The sequence below is a fragment of the Apteryx mantelli genome, chromosome 9 (genome assembly GCF_036417845.1).
Source record: "Apteryx mantelli isolate bAptMan1 chromosome 9, bAptMan1.hap1, whole genome shotgun sequence".
Taxonomy (NCBI): Eukaryota; Metazoa; Chordata; class Aves; order Apterygiformes; family Apterygidae; genus Apteryx; species Apteryx mantelli.
In genome coordinates, this window is record NC_089986.1 from 32,027,808 (window position 1) to 32,045,502 (window position 17,695).

A 17,695-nucleotide genomic window follows, 5' to 3' on the forward strand; every position below is an offset into this window, starting at 1 on the left:
GTCCTGGTCACATTGGTCCTGTTTGGATGGCTGTTATCTGCTCAAGAAATTAATAGCTATGGCACTGTGGATCAGTCTTCATGTGCTCTCAGGCCAAAGCAATTCATCTGACAGATCTGAAAGAATAGTGTTGATGAGCGTGTATGCCTTGTCACATTGGCTATGGTTTGGACCCCCTCTCCTTTCTCATGGTTTTGCTGTGTGACAACAGATGTTGCTCTTGATGGTCTCAGTTCAGGTGGCTGAGAGCTGTGGTGGTGCCAGAGAGAAGACTGCAAATTCCTCTCCCAGGAGCTAGGTGTCCAAGTGACCTGCAGCCTTGCTGAGCACCCAAGCTGAATGCAAATGCAGTTGATGTTTCACCTATAGATCAAAGCCTTTTTGCAAAGGGTAGGAAAGCATTGTTATCTTCATTTGAGTCACAGAGAAATTAAAACATGAGAAATGAGGTCGTCTCCCTGCTGCTGAGCAGCACGTTGGCAATAAAGCAGAGTTTAGACTGTCTGTCCCTGATGCCTCTCCTACAGTAGCCGGTAGGTCATACGATCTATACTAAGAAGGGCTACTGATTTAACCAAGGCAGGCTTTGGGAACAGGCTGGTGTGCATGATGACAGCTCCAGTTTCCATGCAGAGTGCAATACTCAGAAGCATATACATTACATGCAAGGCTGACTTCAGGTTTCCAGAGTGACTTCAGCCCCTAAATCCTTGGGATGCCAATGAACCTAGTCTCCTCAAGGCCTGCCACTTTTGAAAATGGGACTTAGGCTCCTAAGTCACTTCAGCTCTATGCCAAGCTTCTCTCTCTGTGCCTGTGCCACAGAGAGGAATGGCAGAGGTTTTAGCAGTGCCAGCCAGAGAAAATCTTGCACTTCTAGTGAGAAGATTAATTCTTCTGAAAAGGTTTTGGGCTGTGTGCATTGAATGTTAGCCTGATACTCTGAGGAGGGGAGCCTTGGCTTGTCATGGAGCTGCTGGGTGGCCTTAGGCAAGTTGCTTTCTCTAGTTAGGTCATGAGTTTACCACAGCAGGAGTCTTCTGTTGTCTGTCTGTACATCATCTAGCACAATGGAATTTGAATCCTGGATAGGAAGCAAGGCAGCTAGGAGAAAGACGCTCATATGTACTTGACGATCTCTGCTCCTACCAAAGGATTAGAAGCCCTCTTGCTTTGTTATCCCACATCAACTCTGCTTTGGGAAAGCTGGCACCATCAGAGCTGATCTGCAGCCTAGACTCTATGAAACGCTTATAAATAATGGCCCAGTGTGGGGCTGAAAGTGTTCCAGAGTTCACTCAGAAATATGAAAACCAGCTCTCTGCTGGCTTGCAGCTGCCTCCCTTCTACCAAAAAAAAAAAAAAAAGGAGGCTTTAAATTCATTAGTCAGACTATGAACTGGTCAGGATTTGGGACAAGGGCTGCTCTTTATCATTAAGGAAACAAGTCAAAGCAACATATTATCCTGCCTCCCTGCCTAGAGCCATATGTGTTTATATGCAACCCCATGCTGGTCCCAGTGTGGTGCTGGCACAGCTGCCTGCCCTCTTCCTCTGGGCTGGGCTATATTGTTAGCCTGGGCATTTGCATAGACTGATTTGCACGCTTGGTCTGAAGCATGCACCTCACCCTGTCTTCGTGGCTGCTATGACTAATGCTGTCATGCAGGAAACTGGTCTGAGCCCCAGGCAAGCCAGTGCCTCATGAAACCGCATTTAGTCATGGCGTTGTTCACACCAGTGATACCACTTGTGATATGAAATGATATCAGGGCTCTCTTTCCTCACCCCAAGGAGTGGGAATCAAAGGAGCCTAAGGACACCCACATGAATGCCTCGGAGGGTGGCCATTAATGGATATCTTCAACTACCAGGCTCCAAGTACACAGTGTGGATGGCCCTGCCGTAATGCTGGCAATGGCCCAAATCCATTAATGCCCTTTGCTGTCACCATCTAGCTGGTGGTGAGATCCACATCCCGCTTGGCAGGGCATTTGCAGGCAACTGTTGTGACAGGTGTACCAGATGGATGAGGGGCTGGCACAGCCTGTGAAGGTGTTACAGTCCTGGGTAGAGTTAGTATTGCAGTGAGATGCCTTAAACGGGATGAAAACCTCCTAATGTCCTGACTGCAAGGATGATGTGAGGAATTATGGTCCATGCTTTAGAAGGATCTGAGCTGCTCCTGAGCTCTGAGGGCAACAGAGACTTGGCAGCTTGGCCATCCTAGGGTGCATTCCTCCATGTTTCCGCCCAGGTACCATGAGGGAACAAAGATTGCTGACAGGGAAAACGAGTCATGGCTTGGGTTTTGAATGTATCACTGTCTTCGTTAAACTGAGAGTGGCCTCGTTCCACAATGTGCAATTTGGCATGAGAGGCTTCTGTGGCTCTCACTTTTCATTATAGTAAAATCTTTATTAGCAAAGGAGGCTCATTCTTTCTGAAAAGACAGACCCTTAAGACAAGCACTGCTTCAAATAAACTTACATAATGATTTTTGTGGTGACCTACTATTAGGAATGTGCTGCCATATTATGCCAATGAAAATCCTTAATCACCTGACAAATATTTGTTTTTGTTTTGTTTCTATTTGCTCAGAAGTATAGAAAATCCACAAAGTTATTTCTTTATCTAGAAATATGTGATAGGAATGTTGAAACAATTACAAATAAAAAAAAAACACAGAATGAAAAAAGCTAATATTAAAAGACCAGGATTGCTCTGTTTGCTCTGTAATGCCTTTATTTTGCATGAGGAACAGGTTTTTCCATCCATGAATATTTACGCTTTTCCACTGACTTTGACACAGTCCATCCAAAGGCTTATGTCAACTGGCTGAGCCCAGCTTTACTTCAACTTTTATGAAGAACTTTTTATCCTCTGCTGACAGCTGAAATGTGACTTGCTGGAGTTGGACTTAGGGTGGACCTTTCACCTGCACAGTCACAGCACACAGGACAAATTATTTTGCTTCCTTCTTTTCTAATCAGTCTGTCCTGAAAAGTTTAATAAAAAAATCACACTCTGTTCATTTGCTACACTGACCTCAATATAATGCTGCAAAGGAATGGAAAGGTGATGATAACTACTGATTAAAATGAGCAAGTTCAGCTGAACTCCAATAATGCGTGACTATTTGGGAAATTTGGGCGATTCCTGGTACCTAGAAATTAAGGCATTTAGAACAGCCTTCAGATTTTGGGGACAAGAATGCAATTTCTGGCTCAAGGTGCAGATCTGCTCCCAGAACTGATGGAAATGGAAGGAGAGGGGCTTCCACATGCTGGCAGCAATGCTGACATTCCCGCCACTCATGCACCATAACTGCTTGTCAGGCCACATAATGATGGAGCAAAGTTAAAAGTAACATTGCAGAAGGGGAAATGGGAACTAGGGTTAGCCTGAACTAGTTCTTTCAGCTAGTTTGCCATGCATCCCCTCTGAGCAGAGGTGATGCAGGGGTAGGGTCAGAAAGGAGGAGGCAGGAAACATGCCAATGGTTATAATGTTCTTTTTTTTTCCATTCCAGATAACAAAAGCCAGATCCAAGGTGAACTCTGTTATGCAGAGAATAAGTTTGTGTGTCCAAACACCACTCAGGATCCCCAGAAGGAGGCCAGCAGTATATGGGCAATGATGGTCATCGCCCAACTGTTGGCTGGAATCGGGACAGTTCCCATACAGCCCTTTGGGATATCCTATGTAGATGACTTTGCAGAAGCAAACAATTCCCCTCTGTATGTTGGTAAGTGGAAAGATCCATCTTCTGCTGAAGCAGGACAATTGTTTACATTATTTCATTGCAGATTCCCTGTCCTCCAGACCTTTGAGCTGAAATGGACAGATGCTTGTTTGGAGATGAATCTGCTGCCCTCCAGGAGACAGGCTAGGGCTGCAGTGCAGGGACAGGGAATATTATTGCTCTGGGCAAGAGTAGGTGTGTGGGCAGCAATTCACTGCGGGGAATGAACTCCAGAGCAAGATTAGGACTGGTGAAAATTTGCCCAGTAGGATTTAGCAGAGAAATACAGACTTCTCACCTAGTAAAATTCTCCACAAAAAAGAGACTACTTCTCGCAGATTATTTCAGTAAATGGACAGATAAGGAAATCTGAAAATAACCAGATAAGCAAACCAGAAAACCCCAGTTTCAACCTTGTTATCACTCAGCGAAGGTGTAGTTTGGCAGCCATAGGCTCCAATTTTCCTTTAACGTCTTGTGAACCAAGACAAGATATGGTCTGGACAAAAAACCCAGCCCAGAGAGGGCAATGGATGTAGAAGGTGCTTGGATAACATCTCTCCCAAGGCCCAACACTGCCCCAGGCCACAGAACTGAAAGGCAGGAGACAAAGGAACCTGACGCTGGAGCAACTGCAGTGAGGGGCCACAAAGATAATTAAAGGACTGGAGAGCCTGAGGGAGCTGGGACTGTTGAGCCTAGAGAAGAGAAGGAGGAAGATCAAGGGTGGGTCTTATCAACGTTTATAATTTTTGATGGGAGGGTGTAAAAATAGGGCCAGACTCTTCCCAGTGGTGTGCAGTGACAGGATGGGAGGCAGTGGGCACAAAATGAAACACAGAAAACTCCACTTGAACACAAAACACTTCTTTACTGTGAGGGTGGCTGAACACTGAAACAAGTTGCCCAGAGAGACTGTGGAGTCTCTATCTTTGGAGATATTCAAAACCCAACTGACATGGTCCTGGGCAACCTGCTCTAACTGCTTGAGCGGGGGGGGGTGGGGGGTGGTGGGACCAGATGATCTCCAGAGGTGCCTTCCAACCTCAACTGTTCTGTTATTCTGTGACTCTGTGATCTCATCCAGGTTTGATTCTGAGGCAGAATCAAGTGTACCTAGACATTTTGGTTTTTGCAGTCCACCAGCAAGACTTAAGTTTCCTTAGTGAAGAAAGATTACTTTTAACCAATTCTACTAGACAGATTTACCCTCACACTGCTTAAAACTGCAGGTTCTCAAGTTTTCCACATGTCCTGGAACTGTGTAGTTGAGGCAGAGACCTGTTAAACATAGTACTTGAAAAAGATGAGAGATTCTGAGCAAAGTGCAGTGAGGCCCTTCTCAGCCCTGTCTCCCCAAAGAACCAGCAGAATCATAGCAATCACAGCTCTAACGAGAGTGGCAGCCCTAACAAAGGTTTGCTACCGCATTATGACAATTTCTCATGGTGTGTCTTCCCACTGAGCATCCAGGGGACTCAGATGAGGTTCTCCCCATTAAAATGCTGGGCTGCCTCTCCCCTTGTTAGTCCCCTTGTTCTCTACAGGGTTATACTTATGGTGTGGGTGTTAGGAAGCCCACATAGGAGTGTAACTGAATAGGACAATAGGTGTAGCTGGTTCAGGCCAGGTGGGTATCCAAAGAGATGAATGAGCTGGAACTTCTCCCTTGCTTTAGTGTCTGAGAAAACATGATGCCATTCATGGGGGGAAAGTAGTAAGAAAACCTTCTCAGAGGCCTTTCCCTGTTCTTATTTAGCATCTGTTTATTAGGCTTTGGTCAGAGACATGACAGGCTACAGGAGCCACACACTGTACAATTAATGCAGGTTTTGCAGCAAGGCTTCAAAGTTGACATTGTTGCTATGGAATCAGCCACCAGCCCCTCCAAGAGAGAGGTTCCCAAGCTTAGGAGGATTTCTGATCCCATTGAAGTAGGTGTTGGCTTACATGTTAAACTGTGAATCTTTTCCCTGTGAATGGTAGAGCTCAGCTGGGCCTGGAGCCCCTACATGATCTTCCAGTTCAGTGTGTAAGTTATTTAAGAACCTGATTTCTCTTGGTGCTGAACAATGTCTTTGAAGCAGCCAAAGGCATCAGAGTGATTTAGAAGTCAAAACCAGATATTTCAAAATAAGGTAAGCATTTAAGGAGAAGGGAAAGCCTTTGGGATTAGACTCCCAAAGTTTCCCATTTTGTCATGGTGAATCACTGATACTAAAAACATAGCTGCAAACTTTGAGCATATCAGGAAAGCTTTGATCTCAATAGAGCAGAGAGGCTTTTTTTGAAAGGCAGGTACCTGTCTAACTTCTAACACTGTTGGATAAACAGCACATTCAATATATGAACAGCAGGGAGCTGTTCATCATCTGTCACTCAATAAAAGATGATTTTCTGTCTTCTGCATGTTGTGATGTCTTCCCTGCTTCACATAAGAAGACAAATGCCATATCTGCAGTGAAGCTACTGTTGCCTCAGTAATGGCTTGCTTACACTGGTTCCTTCCCCTCCTTTTAGCCATCCTATTCTCCATCGCAGTGTTTGGCCCTGCTTTTGGATATTTGCTGGGATCTGTGGTGCTGCGGCTCTTTGTGGATATTGGAAGAGTTGACATTGGTGAGTATTTCCCAGGTAGCGCTGGACTTTCTAACAGCCCTCTGTGAATCAGAAGGTCATTCTGAAATGATTGGTGGCAGGAGCATGTGCCTTGCTCCAGTGACTCACAAAACCCACTCTCCCAGAAAGACCTGACCTGGAATAACACCACTGAGTGTGCTTATCCACTCTGTCTCCCCACGAAGAAGGCTATGGATGGCCGTAGGTTGTACCTGCAGTTGCTGTTCAGGCAGAGTCCAGCAGTGGGGATGTTCTCACATCTTAATCATGTATTGTGCCGAACTGAAATACTGCCTGTCACTGCTGAAATGTGCCTGCTGCCACCATGCTGAGAAAGTGTTGCATTATTCTAGCACAGTGGAGAGGAGCAGAGACAGTAGTGAAGTGTCCTGGGAGGGAGAAGACTACCATTGGCAGCCATTGTCCTAAGTGTGCACGGGGAGGCTCGAATCTGCTCGGCATGCTCTCCTCTACCCTTCAGCAGTACACAGCCTCTGTAGAGAGTGGGACCAGGTCAGCATCCTGCCACAGGGCTTATTTTCTTTATCTGCGGTGCGTGCTTATGATTTCTGGTAACTTAATCACTAAAGAATTCTCCCCAACTTCATCATTAATGTGGTTTTTCCTGTGTTTCCATAAAGAGATCAGAGCCCGTGTGACATTTTTGTCTGGTGCCTGATAAGAATAATAAATGAATCCAAAGCAGGAAATGGCAAAAAAGCCTTGGCTTGGTCCTTGTGGCGACAGACAGATTTAGCAGTCTCTGTGTGGTCGCTTCATGATGACGTCTGCACCCGGAGTGGATTGGTCCTGTTTGGGGAAGTCAGGCGATTGTTTTGGCGGGGTGTGGGCTCTTCTCACACCGCACCCCGGGTTATTCCTGCCTGGCAGGAAGCCTGCACAGACCAGCAAAGGCCTGAGACTACTGTTTGTTCCTTTTCCACTCATAAAATCGTAACAATGGGGAGATGTGCTCTCCATGCCAAGCCAAGCAATCTTTCGACCTCCTGTGAGTAACACTGGCCCATCTGAAGGATGTCTGTGTTGGGGATGGAATGGCTCTCGTCTCTCCTCCTTTTTCCGGAGAAGGGTGTGAGTGCCCGGAGCTTTATCCACTCGGAAATTGCTCTCATTAAAAATGCTCTTCCACCAGCACAGGTCCTTCCCTTGATCTCTGCAAGCAGACAGTTACCAAGGCTGGAACAATGGGAAAGCAATTATTTCCAAGAAAGCGGCTGTGCAATTTTCCACTCCCCATCTTCACTAGACAAGCTCTGTAGCCAACCACATTCCAAACAAATCATGTGCCTGAGGCAAAGAGGGATAGAGTTAGGCCCCCATAATCACTGTGTTGCTGACTGGCTCGACAGGGAATACTTGAATCTGTGCCATATGCATATTTTGGCAAACTAAATTTGAATTACATGCACTTGTGAAGCTCAGTGTGGTTTGGATAAGGAGTGGTGGGACAGGTTCCTTGCTAGAGGAAAGGAAGTAAAAACACGACCACATCTAGTCAAGTGAAGGGACCCACAGATATGTAGCACTCATGGCTGATGCGCTCATTATGGACACTGGTGGGAGCGCCACTTTTTCCATTTGCGCAGAAGGCAACTGGTGTAGAAGGGACTGTGCCACACACAGGCCCATACCAATCCTTTGTGCTCCACTGGTCCATATTTGAATGGACAGTTTGCCCCTTTTGCTGTTAAGACATGCAGGAACAGAACTCTTAAGATGGGTCCTTGTGTCTTGCAGCCACAGTGAGTCTGACACCAAAGGACCAGCGGTGGATTGGAGCCTGGTGGCTAGGACTGTTGATCTCCTCAGGCTGCTTGGTGATCACCTCCATTCCTTATTTCTTTTTCCCTCGGTACATGCTCAAAGGAGAGGTAAGACCCAAGCTCTGGAGGGCCAGACATCTTCTTGCCAGAGCTGCTCTGGGTGGGAATACCTGCCCCTAGAGAAGATGGATGCAGGGGAGGAAGAGACTACAGGAACCTTTCTGAGATGAGTTTGTAATTACTCATAAGTGAAAAATCTTCCAAACCAGCTCCATGCCTCTAGCAGATGAGGGGCAGGGCCCTTCATTCCTTCACCATAAGTGGGAAAGCCAGAACTGCCACAGCTCTGCAGGCAAAAAGCAGACCTCGCACCTTTACCATCAGCTGCTTCCCTTCTTGTGCCTCCTTTCCTGTTTGCCCTCTCCTTGTGTGGAATTCCTGCAGGCTCTGCTCTGTGTGGCCAGCCTGGCCCTGGTCTCAACAGGCTTACTGAGAGTCACTCTCTCATGGACCTTAAACTATGGTAAAATGAGTCCATCCACCCTGGTGCTGCCATCCACCAGCAGAGCAGGGGAAGCTGGTGTTGGTTCAGATCACTGGACAGACTGAGGAGTGCCATATGTCATACAGCCTAGCAGTGAAACTGCTCAGCTGAAGAGTAGGGCCAGATACAAAGCAAATGGGATGAGCTTCCATTACACAAACGGAAAACTCTGAAAGACTCATGTTAGAGCAAGTGGAAGTCTTTCTTACAGGCAGGCCAGCTGAGCACTGGTGTGATTTCCTCTAGCAGAGCAAAGCTGTGTAAGCTCCAGCGTTACAAGCTCCTAAGACAAAATTAGACAGCATCTGTTGAGAAGGTTTTTGGTAGACCTGGGAGGGGGTGGCTAGATGGCTTCCTGGGGTCTACACTTGGTGACTTGACCCTTCTGGGGTACCCTAACTGATTGTGCTCCAGTCTGCTGGCAAAGGCTGTATCTTAACACCCTACTGCCCAGTCCTCTGCAAGGTTTCACTCCGCTGACATTAGCAAAGTCATCAGCATAGAGAGCCTCTGCTCGAAGCAGAGTATCTCAAAGTGCAGGATATAGGGGAGGAGTGCTGGAATAAAGTCAGGCAGAGGTGTTTGAAAAATGTGCTTTTTCTTTGGAAAAATGTTAAAGAAAAGAGACAAGTTTCCTATTAAAACAAAAAAAAATCCAAAATTATCAAAATGCTCCAATTCAGCGTTTTTAAACCCAAGACTCATGGTTTAGGTTCAAAAATAGTTTGTTGTTTGAAGTAGCTTAATTATCATTTTTAAGGTCAAAATTAAAACCAAAATATTTCATAATTACAATTAGAGGACACAACAGACTTCAGTTGATTCACCTCCAAGTTTCATTTTCAGACCTTTTGCAGAATTAAAAAAGTGATGTCTTTACTTCTGTCAGGGTTCAGGAGAGGAAAACTCCCCAAACTCTTTAAAACTCTCAGGATAGGACAAGCTTTTTTGTCTTTCAGCTCTACTGAATAGTTGCAGTGAGTCTTTGAGCAAACTCAAGCAAATTGTCAGGCTTGGCAGGAAGTAAAAGATCATTTCTGATAAACAGCAATATCGTCCCCCTCCAACCTAGCTCCTTACCTGGACTGTACTAACCACACACAAGTGCTCCCCTCTCACCTCTGGCTGTTCTTCTCTCCCTCCCCAGGACCCAAATTCAGAGTCTGGCATGCTGAGGAAGACGGAGAAGGGAGAGGCTGAAGAAATCTCCTTGCTGGAATTCATAAAAAGTAAAGAACTGTCACTTAATGGCAAGGGGGATAGTGTATGTGGAAGGCGTTGTGCCCCACACTGCTGCCTCCAGACATACCAGGGCATGGTGGTCTCCACCATGTGCACATTTTTGAGCTGAGAGTGTTTGTCAAGAGTCTTCAGGTGTCTCCATTGCATTGTGTGGAGACACTGGAGCCAGCTTGGGGACCTCCAGGGTCTTACCATGCCCAACGCCTAAGCCCCTAACTGCACAGCACAACATGCTGTGCAGACACAGTCATTCACTAAGAACTACAGGAAGACAGACACAGCCTCCATCTCACAAGAAGTCTGTGGGGCCTGAGTCATTTCTGAAAATAAGTCTGAGATTCTTAAATGACATGAGTACCCTGGAAAATGCTACGCAGAGTGTTTAGCCTGCTGTTGCATGGGAACGGTAGGGACTGCAGGCACCACTAGCCATTGCTTTAAGAAGATTGCTACGTTGCAGCTTACACCAATTTGTTTATGTTCAGCTGAAATGGGCTTGAGCAGGGATGTCGCTGATGAGACAGAGGGACCAGTTTAATGATTTTTTTTAGCTGCATAATGCCTTCTTTCCAGATAAACACATTCCCTCCCTCCCCATCCACTGCAGTCACATCTTGTGGCTGTCAGTTCCCTTTTCCTTCTCACTGGACTTTGATGAATGATGCCAGGTCTCCACAGCACTCTATGCTAGAAAAGGAAAGCTAATTAGACAGCAAACAAACAGAGCAGCTCCTGAGTAGCTTGGAGTCACTCTGACTGTGCTGAAAAGCCAGGCTGTCCTGGTTAGGGCAGGGGTGATACATCATCCCATAAGGAAAATACATCATGATCCACAGTGTCAGGCATCAGACCTTCCCCATGCTCAGTCAATGTAGCTCCACTGAAACCCATGCCCTTTTGCTCATTTGTGCCATCCAAGAATATGGCCCCAACTTCAAAAAATAAATGCACTATGGCTGCTAAACGCTCTGAAGGCTTGTGGATTTGGAATCATGGACAGTGTGGGAGGGAGGGAGGGTGGTGGGCAGAATCGGCCCTCCACCTTGTCTCTCAGGGCAGTTTGGTCACTGTCCTGTCAGCTGCCTGGCCAAATCAGGGTTCCCTCTCTCCATTTTTCCCATGTCCTTAGACGCCCCCTGCATTAGCTCACTGGGAATAGTCTGTCTAAGGGGTTTCTTTCATGGTATGAATTGCTGATGTGAGGAACATATGGCTGAATTATATTTTTCCCACTGTTTCCTTGTAGGATTCCCAAAGATCTTCCTCAGACTGCTCCTCAACCCTCTCTTCATCCTCCTAGTGCTGGCTCAGTGCAGCTTCTCCTCAGTCATTGCAGGTCTTGCCACCTTCCTCAACAAGTTTCTGGAGAAGCAGTATGGTGCCACATCCTCCTATGCCAACTTTCTCATTGGTGAGCACGGCCTGATGAAGGCACATGCACCTGAACTCTAACAGGTGCAGCCATAGGGTGGAAAATACATTCACCAACAAGGAACCACCTGCCCACATTTCCTAGGCTTTTTTATCAGGAAGTTACTGGAAACTCATTTTCCTAGTGCAGCATCCGGGAAGGGTGCAGGTGAGACCTGGCAACCACCTTGAGCCAGTTGATGAGTTTTTCCTTTTCCTGCCCTGAGATGCCAGCAGGGGTGAGGCCAGGCTGATCCCTGTCATGCAGCCTCTCAGTGACTGACTGCATTTGTTTGCTTGCACTTGTGGGCCAGAAACAGCTCTCATTGGAAACGTGCAGCCCTGCTACACGGGTGAAGCAGGAACAGATCTCAATGATGCTTAAAGAAGTTGGCAAAAGCAAGTCAACAGACAATGATTATGCACCAAGCTTGATCCTGCATCTCTAGTCAGACTTCTGAGGCTGAGACCTCTTGTAGGTGTCAGCTGCCTTTGTCTTTGGTCCATCTTCAGTAACAGCGTGGTCAGCCCAGCCACCATGAGGGCCACAAAACTACTGCCTCCACCCCCGATAGCAGATAGGTCTTGGCAGGACCTCAGGCTAATACCTCTGTTCCTCTGCAGGAGCTGTGAACCTGCCAGCAGCAGCACTTGGGATGCTCTTAGGAGGAATAGTCATGAAACGCTTTGCCTTCTCCCTCCGGGCCATCCCACGGTTTGCTGTGGTGGTGCTTGTCTTCTCCATCCTCATCTGCCTGCCTATCTTCTTCATGGGCTGCTCCACAGGGCGCATTGATGGGATCTACCCCTCCAGGTAACAACACACCCACTTGGGTTGTTTCTATGCCTTAATTCCTCCTCTCACTAGCTCTTGACTTACTGCAGGGATGTCTCTCACTGTCAACTGGCAAATCCCCTACACCCATCTGAGGGTAACCCATCCTGTGGTCCACAGTGGCCCTTGGCTCACACATAAGCAGGCAGGCCAGGCAGGAAGTGCTAGCTGCTCATCGACAAGATCCCTGTAGACTGTTTTCCTGCTACTTCTGCTCACAGTGACTGTGTTTCCTTGAACATGATGCAGCTTGGTCCCATCAAAGCAGACAGGGCAGAGTCCCACCAGCCTGCACACGAGACCAGGCAAAGCAAGCTGTGGATCCCATTCCTATGAGCTGTTCCCAGTTGACAGAGCTAGGCTGTTTGGGGTTAGGAAGGAGCCCCTGGGATAGGACATGGCACCACGCAGTGAGTTTCTGAAGGCTGTTTGGCTACCTGAGTGTCAGCTGTTGGAGGAGGACATGCCAGGAGTCCTTCAGAATAGGAGTGCTCTGCTCCATAGTAACAAACTCTTCAGACACCTTATCTCAGCCCCTGCACTCTGTAGTCATTTTTAGACAGTGAGGGCTCCAGCAGAGCCTTTGGAACAGCTCTGGCCTGTCATGCACAACTTAGTTCAAATCAGATGATCTAATGACCCTTTCTGACCTGAATATCTGTGGGGGTGGAATATATGCACATGGAGGAGAAAGGGCAGGAGATCTGGCCACTCTCCTGTTCACTCCTGAATCCCACTGCCAGGAGGAGATCTAATGGTGAGGGCATTTATCCATGATTGTCTGTATCAAGCAAACAGGGTATATTTTTCACTCGAGCTCTGGATTTCTAGGGGGGAAAGAGTCACTGATGTGTGGTATCAGTGCCCATGTCCAAATCAGCCCCACACATGGGCAGGTTGCCTGCTCTCCTCATCCCGGCTGGGAGTTGCATTTGTGCTCGCCTGGGTGGAAACTTCTGGCTCTTATCACATCTTTTTACTTTTTTAAGATAAAAACCACATTTAGACTCCACTCCAAGCTTGTTGTCAAGTGCCTCATACTCGACCCATTTCCCAATGCACTGCCAACATTTCAGCAAGGGGCTTTCATACAAATATTTCCCTTCACCAGTGATAAGCCACTTGTCCCAGGGGTATGTCAGAGGGGTGAGGGACAGGGCAGTCAATGCACTTCTCCCCTTGCCCACTTAAAAAAACCACTCAAATAACCAGAGCAAAGGAAAGCAACAGAACTCTGCAAGCGAATGTATAGTTAGTGGATGGCGTGTTTATAGTTTGCAATGAGATCTGCACAGAATGTGCTGTGAAAGTCAGGAGCATGTGAAGGCATATGAACAAGGACATTCCCAGACGCTTTTTTCCCTTCATTTTGGTAATGAAGCTGCTTGCCAGTGTCCAAGTAGCTAAACTGAGGGCAGAAGTGGAACGGGAGACATGTAAGATCCCTAGCAGCACCACGGCATCCCTTCTCTCCCCACTCCCTGCATCCATGTATCACAGGGAAGTAAAAGAGCTCAGTGTGCAGCCCTGCTGGATGCAGTCCCAGCCAGAAGCATTATCTGGAGAGAATGGCCTCAGCTCTGAAGATACCCAGTGAGGCACTGACATCCCTGCTTTTTATGTGAGAGCAAGACTTCAAATACAAGGATATCCCTCAGCTCAAGACCCAGTTCTTTCTGAGCTAAATTTTAGAAGGCATCTTGTCATCACCTTTGCAAAACCTCCGCGTCTGAAAGCCAGGAACTGCCACATAGCCTTCATACAATGTTTGTCTCCTGCTACTAGTGTCAGATTGACTGCCTGTCTCAGCCTCTCTGAGATACACCAGTCTTGATGGGCTTTGCTGACATAGCTGGGAGCTGGCAGAGGGATGTCCATGAAAGAAGAGGCTAGGGGAAGGCAGCGACTCGTTTTATGCCTTCCATATTTGTTGCCAGAGTCCTTAGCTCACAGATGTAGCTCACTGCTTTCCTTTTCTGCAAACTTATGTAACATATGGGGTGGGACCGTTGGGGCTGTAGGCTTCTGAGAGCTTAGGGTGGATCCTCTAGCCTCTAGCAGCTTCTGGGCTTGCAGAGCTGCTGGTGTCTACCTGGTAAGAGTCAGTCCACAAGTGTCACAAGGCTGCTTCAGAAAGACCTGTGAATAAGTTGCCTGTGCTCTTTCTTGCAACAGTTTGCAGTAAGTACCAGGAGGAAAAGGTATGCTAAGGGGTGCTTGCACCTTCCCTGCCTTGTGCTGTCTAGAAGGGAACCGAAAACACAAAAGCACTGCCTGACAAACCCAAAGAGGTCATCTCCTTGGAGATTATAAGCAAGTAGAACCATTCACCTCATCAGGGACTTTATCAGGGGCTCAGTAAATCTCACTTCTCAAGCAATAGTTGGGCTCAGCTCCTCTCAGCTTCTTATAATCACAGCTTTCAGATCTTCTCCCCTCTCCCTCTTCTCATGTATTCTTCTGCAACACCTGCAAGCTTCATGAGTCCAGTTTGTTACCCAGACTGCCCTGGCCACCTCCAGCTGTTACCCTGTATTACATTGGAAACCTTTCCCCTTGCAATGGCAGCAGTGCATAAGAATGAAAACGCCTTTCATGTAGAGCTCTAGGTAGCTGTTAGCTATGCAGATGTGCAAACCTGAGCTCTACCCCTTGCCCATCATGCCCAAGGATGGGGCCCTGATGTTGGATTCCTGTAGAATATGAACTGTGCTTCTCCAGCAAATCAAATGAATTCCCTTAGGTAGTAAGGCAAGACAGAACAGATAAATTAGTTTTGTCCTCTTGACTTTCACTCTGTCATCAGGTTTGTTTGGAAACTAGCCTGCTTCCAGTTTCCATCTGAATGGTGTTTCCAGCCAGTGCTTTTTGCACATCTGTTTGTGCAGTTTCGGATAGGGCCCAGACACATTTCCCCAGGTATTTGCTGATTAGTTTTCAGCTGGAGAAAAAAAAAGGTGTGTGAGTGCTCATTTGCAGACATAATATAATTACTGCTAAGTTCATTATAAACTGCAGAGGTACCTGTAGGGGATCGGGATCCGGCAGAAGGCCAGACTGCTACTGGCAATGACCCAACACAAATAGGAACGGGTAAATTGGTTAACTAGTAACAGGTCTGGGGAAAGATTTTTTTCCTCCTGTCCTATTTTTTAATTCTTTTTTTATTCTCTGACTTTTGGCAGTACATCAAGTTCCCAACAGCAGGTTAAGTCCCCCAGTGGGTGCTACTGCTCTGAACACATCTTTCACCCAGTATGTGGAGAAAACAATGTGGAGTACATCTCTCCTTGTTTTGCTGGCTGCACGAACAGCACTGCTAATTCTTCCACACCCAAACATGTGGTGAGTAGCAGGGCCAGGACGTGGCCACACAGCTGAGCTATCTTGTCCATGCAGTTGCCTTGAAGAGCCAGAATTCAAAGTGTTTCCTAAAAATTTGAGGGTTTGCAAAGCAGAATGCACCTTTCTTGCTGGTGACAGTGGAGGCTACAGCAATGACGTAAAATATGAAAAATGTGAACTGTAACAACACAGTGGAGCAGTTTAGACCTGGCAAGCAGGGAGGTGTGTCTGAGGAGTTGGAGTCTTTCAAAGGCATGATGGAGGAAGCCAGACTCCTTCGATACTGTGTGAGCAAGGACATGAAAACTGGGAAATGTCAGAATGCTGCATCTGAAGTTGGACAGCATGAACTGGGCACATTGCACTGCCAAAAACAGGCATCTGTGTGTGCATAAAGGATGGAGAATTAGGTGGTGCCTGACTAGCACAGGGTAGATGTCACTAGGTGATAGAGACTGCAAGACACTGTGTGAATGCATGTCAAGGGCTAGAGCTGGGAGATGGGCAGCTGGAGAGTGAGACTTCATTGTGCTGCTGGTATGCAGATCTTCCAGTAATTTAATATTCTGAATAAATCGGTCATAAAACACCAGGAGATCATCAGTGGTTCTTCCAAGCGAAGCAAGACCTCCAATGCCTCTGAGGTTCACACCAACCATTTCTCATGACTTGGAGCACCAGGCTGCTAGTCCTCACTTAGATGAGGGCAGATCTGCCTTGGTGTAGCGCACCATCACAACAATACTGGGGAATTTCTATAAAGCCCTGGGAGTTTGCTCAGCAAAATGAAAAATGGCAGCACACCATGTTGCAGGATGCTGGGTCACCTGATGGGAAGCCAGGGCTGTTCCATTAAAATTGGAATTGATGCACTCATCACACTCACACAAAGTCAGGGCCCGGGAGCAATGATTTCGATTTGCCTCTATCCTTATGGTTGCCAAATTCCTGCGTGCAGTAAACACTCATTGACAGTATTTCTCAAAACATTGCCCCTGTCCTTCTCTCACTCCTGCCACAGGTTCAGGAAGTAATTTTCCTCCAGCTAGCTCCATAGCCTGTCGTGTTGCTGAAAATCCCACTCTTGACTTCTGGAGCTTTACAGTTTTTCCAACTGTTTCCAGCAGGCCTACAAGAACTGTTCCCTGATCCCTGCTGTGAATGGGCTGTCCTCAGCAAAGACTGGGTCCTGTCCCCTCAGCTGTTCCCACATGCTCCTTCCTGCCATATTCCTCATCTCATTTGCTGCACTGGTAGCATGCCTGTCCCACAATCCCCTCTACATGATGGTTTTACGGTGAGTAACAGGCCAGGGTTTCACAAGGCACATGTAAAGCACAATCTGCCGGGCTTCTTGCACTGGGATTAATGGAGCCTCCAAGCAGCTTCTTAGGAGTTGTGGAAGGAAGAAACCTCTCTCAGCTCTCCTTCCTCCCCCCCCCACTTTGGGACACAAAAGGCTCAGCCCAGAGTGATTTCTTCTTCATTTCCAATCCACTATTTACCCCCTTCTTCCAGGCCAGAGACTGGGTTTTCAAACCCATAGCACTTTCATGCCCATGAAGTCACAAGGAAAGTTGTCATGTGACCAGTTGCAGAACTTGCCTCTTAAACATGTAAATATGCCAAGTTTGGACAGGGCTAAATTCAGAGGGGGTGTAAATTACCTGTCATTGAGTTGGGGCAGTGAGGACATCTGCCCAGGGTGGGGTATGTGAAATGTGACTGAGCATCGCCATGAGAGCCAGGCAATATGTTAGTGTTGAATAAACATCTGACGAGGAGATGGGCTTTTTCACTAAGTGAACCAATTTTGCAGGTTTCCCTTTTCTTAGGAAACTTGCCAAAGAGGGTCTGTAGAAAGCAGGAACGCCTCTTGTTTGCACACTTTGAATGCCCCTATCAGTGACCCCCACCATCCCCCACCACTCCTAGTTGGGAAACCAGCTACTTAAGATGACATTTTCTAAAAAGTGGAGTGTTCCCAGTTTTCAATAACACTGCTGTTTGTGTTTGGCTTTCTGGGAAAACTGAGCAAGACATTTCTTAAAAACTAAACTCCACACTTTGCCTTCATGACTTTTCCCTGAAAATCCCTATGGGTTTCCAGGCAGAGCTCTCTAGTGAGGACCTCTGATCTCATCCCACTCTCCTGAGAATCATTCAGCAAC

The 17,695-nt window shown here is 47.1% G+C and overlaps 1 protein-coding gene across 4 annotated transcripts in view; it reads left to right on the forward strand.

The window, feature by feature from the left end:
- Positions 1–17,695, forward strand: part of SLCO2A1 (solute carrier organic anion transporter family member 2A1) — a 42,974-nt gene that overhangs the window by 22,758 nt on the left and 2,521 nt on the right. For 2 of the 4 annotated variants that reach the window (XM_013952493.2, XM_013952495.2), the window contains exons 4-11: positions 3,533–3,748; positions 6,266–6,364; positions 8,123–8,256; positions 9,840–9,921; positions 11,181–11,345; positions 11,969–12,158; positions 15,365–15,524; positions 16,649–16,821. In XM_013952493.2, coding sequence (XP_013807947.2) covers positions 3,533–3,748; positions 6,266–6,364; positions 8,123–8,256; positions 9,840–9,921; positions 11,181–11,345; positions 11,969–12,158; positions 15,365–15,524; positions 16,649–16,821 — 1,219 coding nt within the window. The remainder of the gene's footprint in view (positions 1–3,532; positions 3,749–6,265; positions 6,365–8,122; positions 8,257–9,839; positions 9,922–11,180; positions 11,346–11,968; positions 12,159–15,364; positions 15,525–16,648; positions 16,822–17,695) is intronic. The other 2 variants (XM_013952494.2, XM_067301499.1) reach the window with 2 other exon arrangements.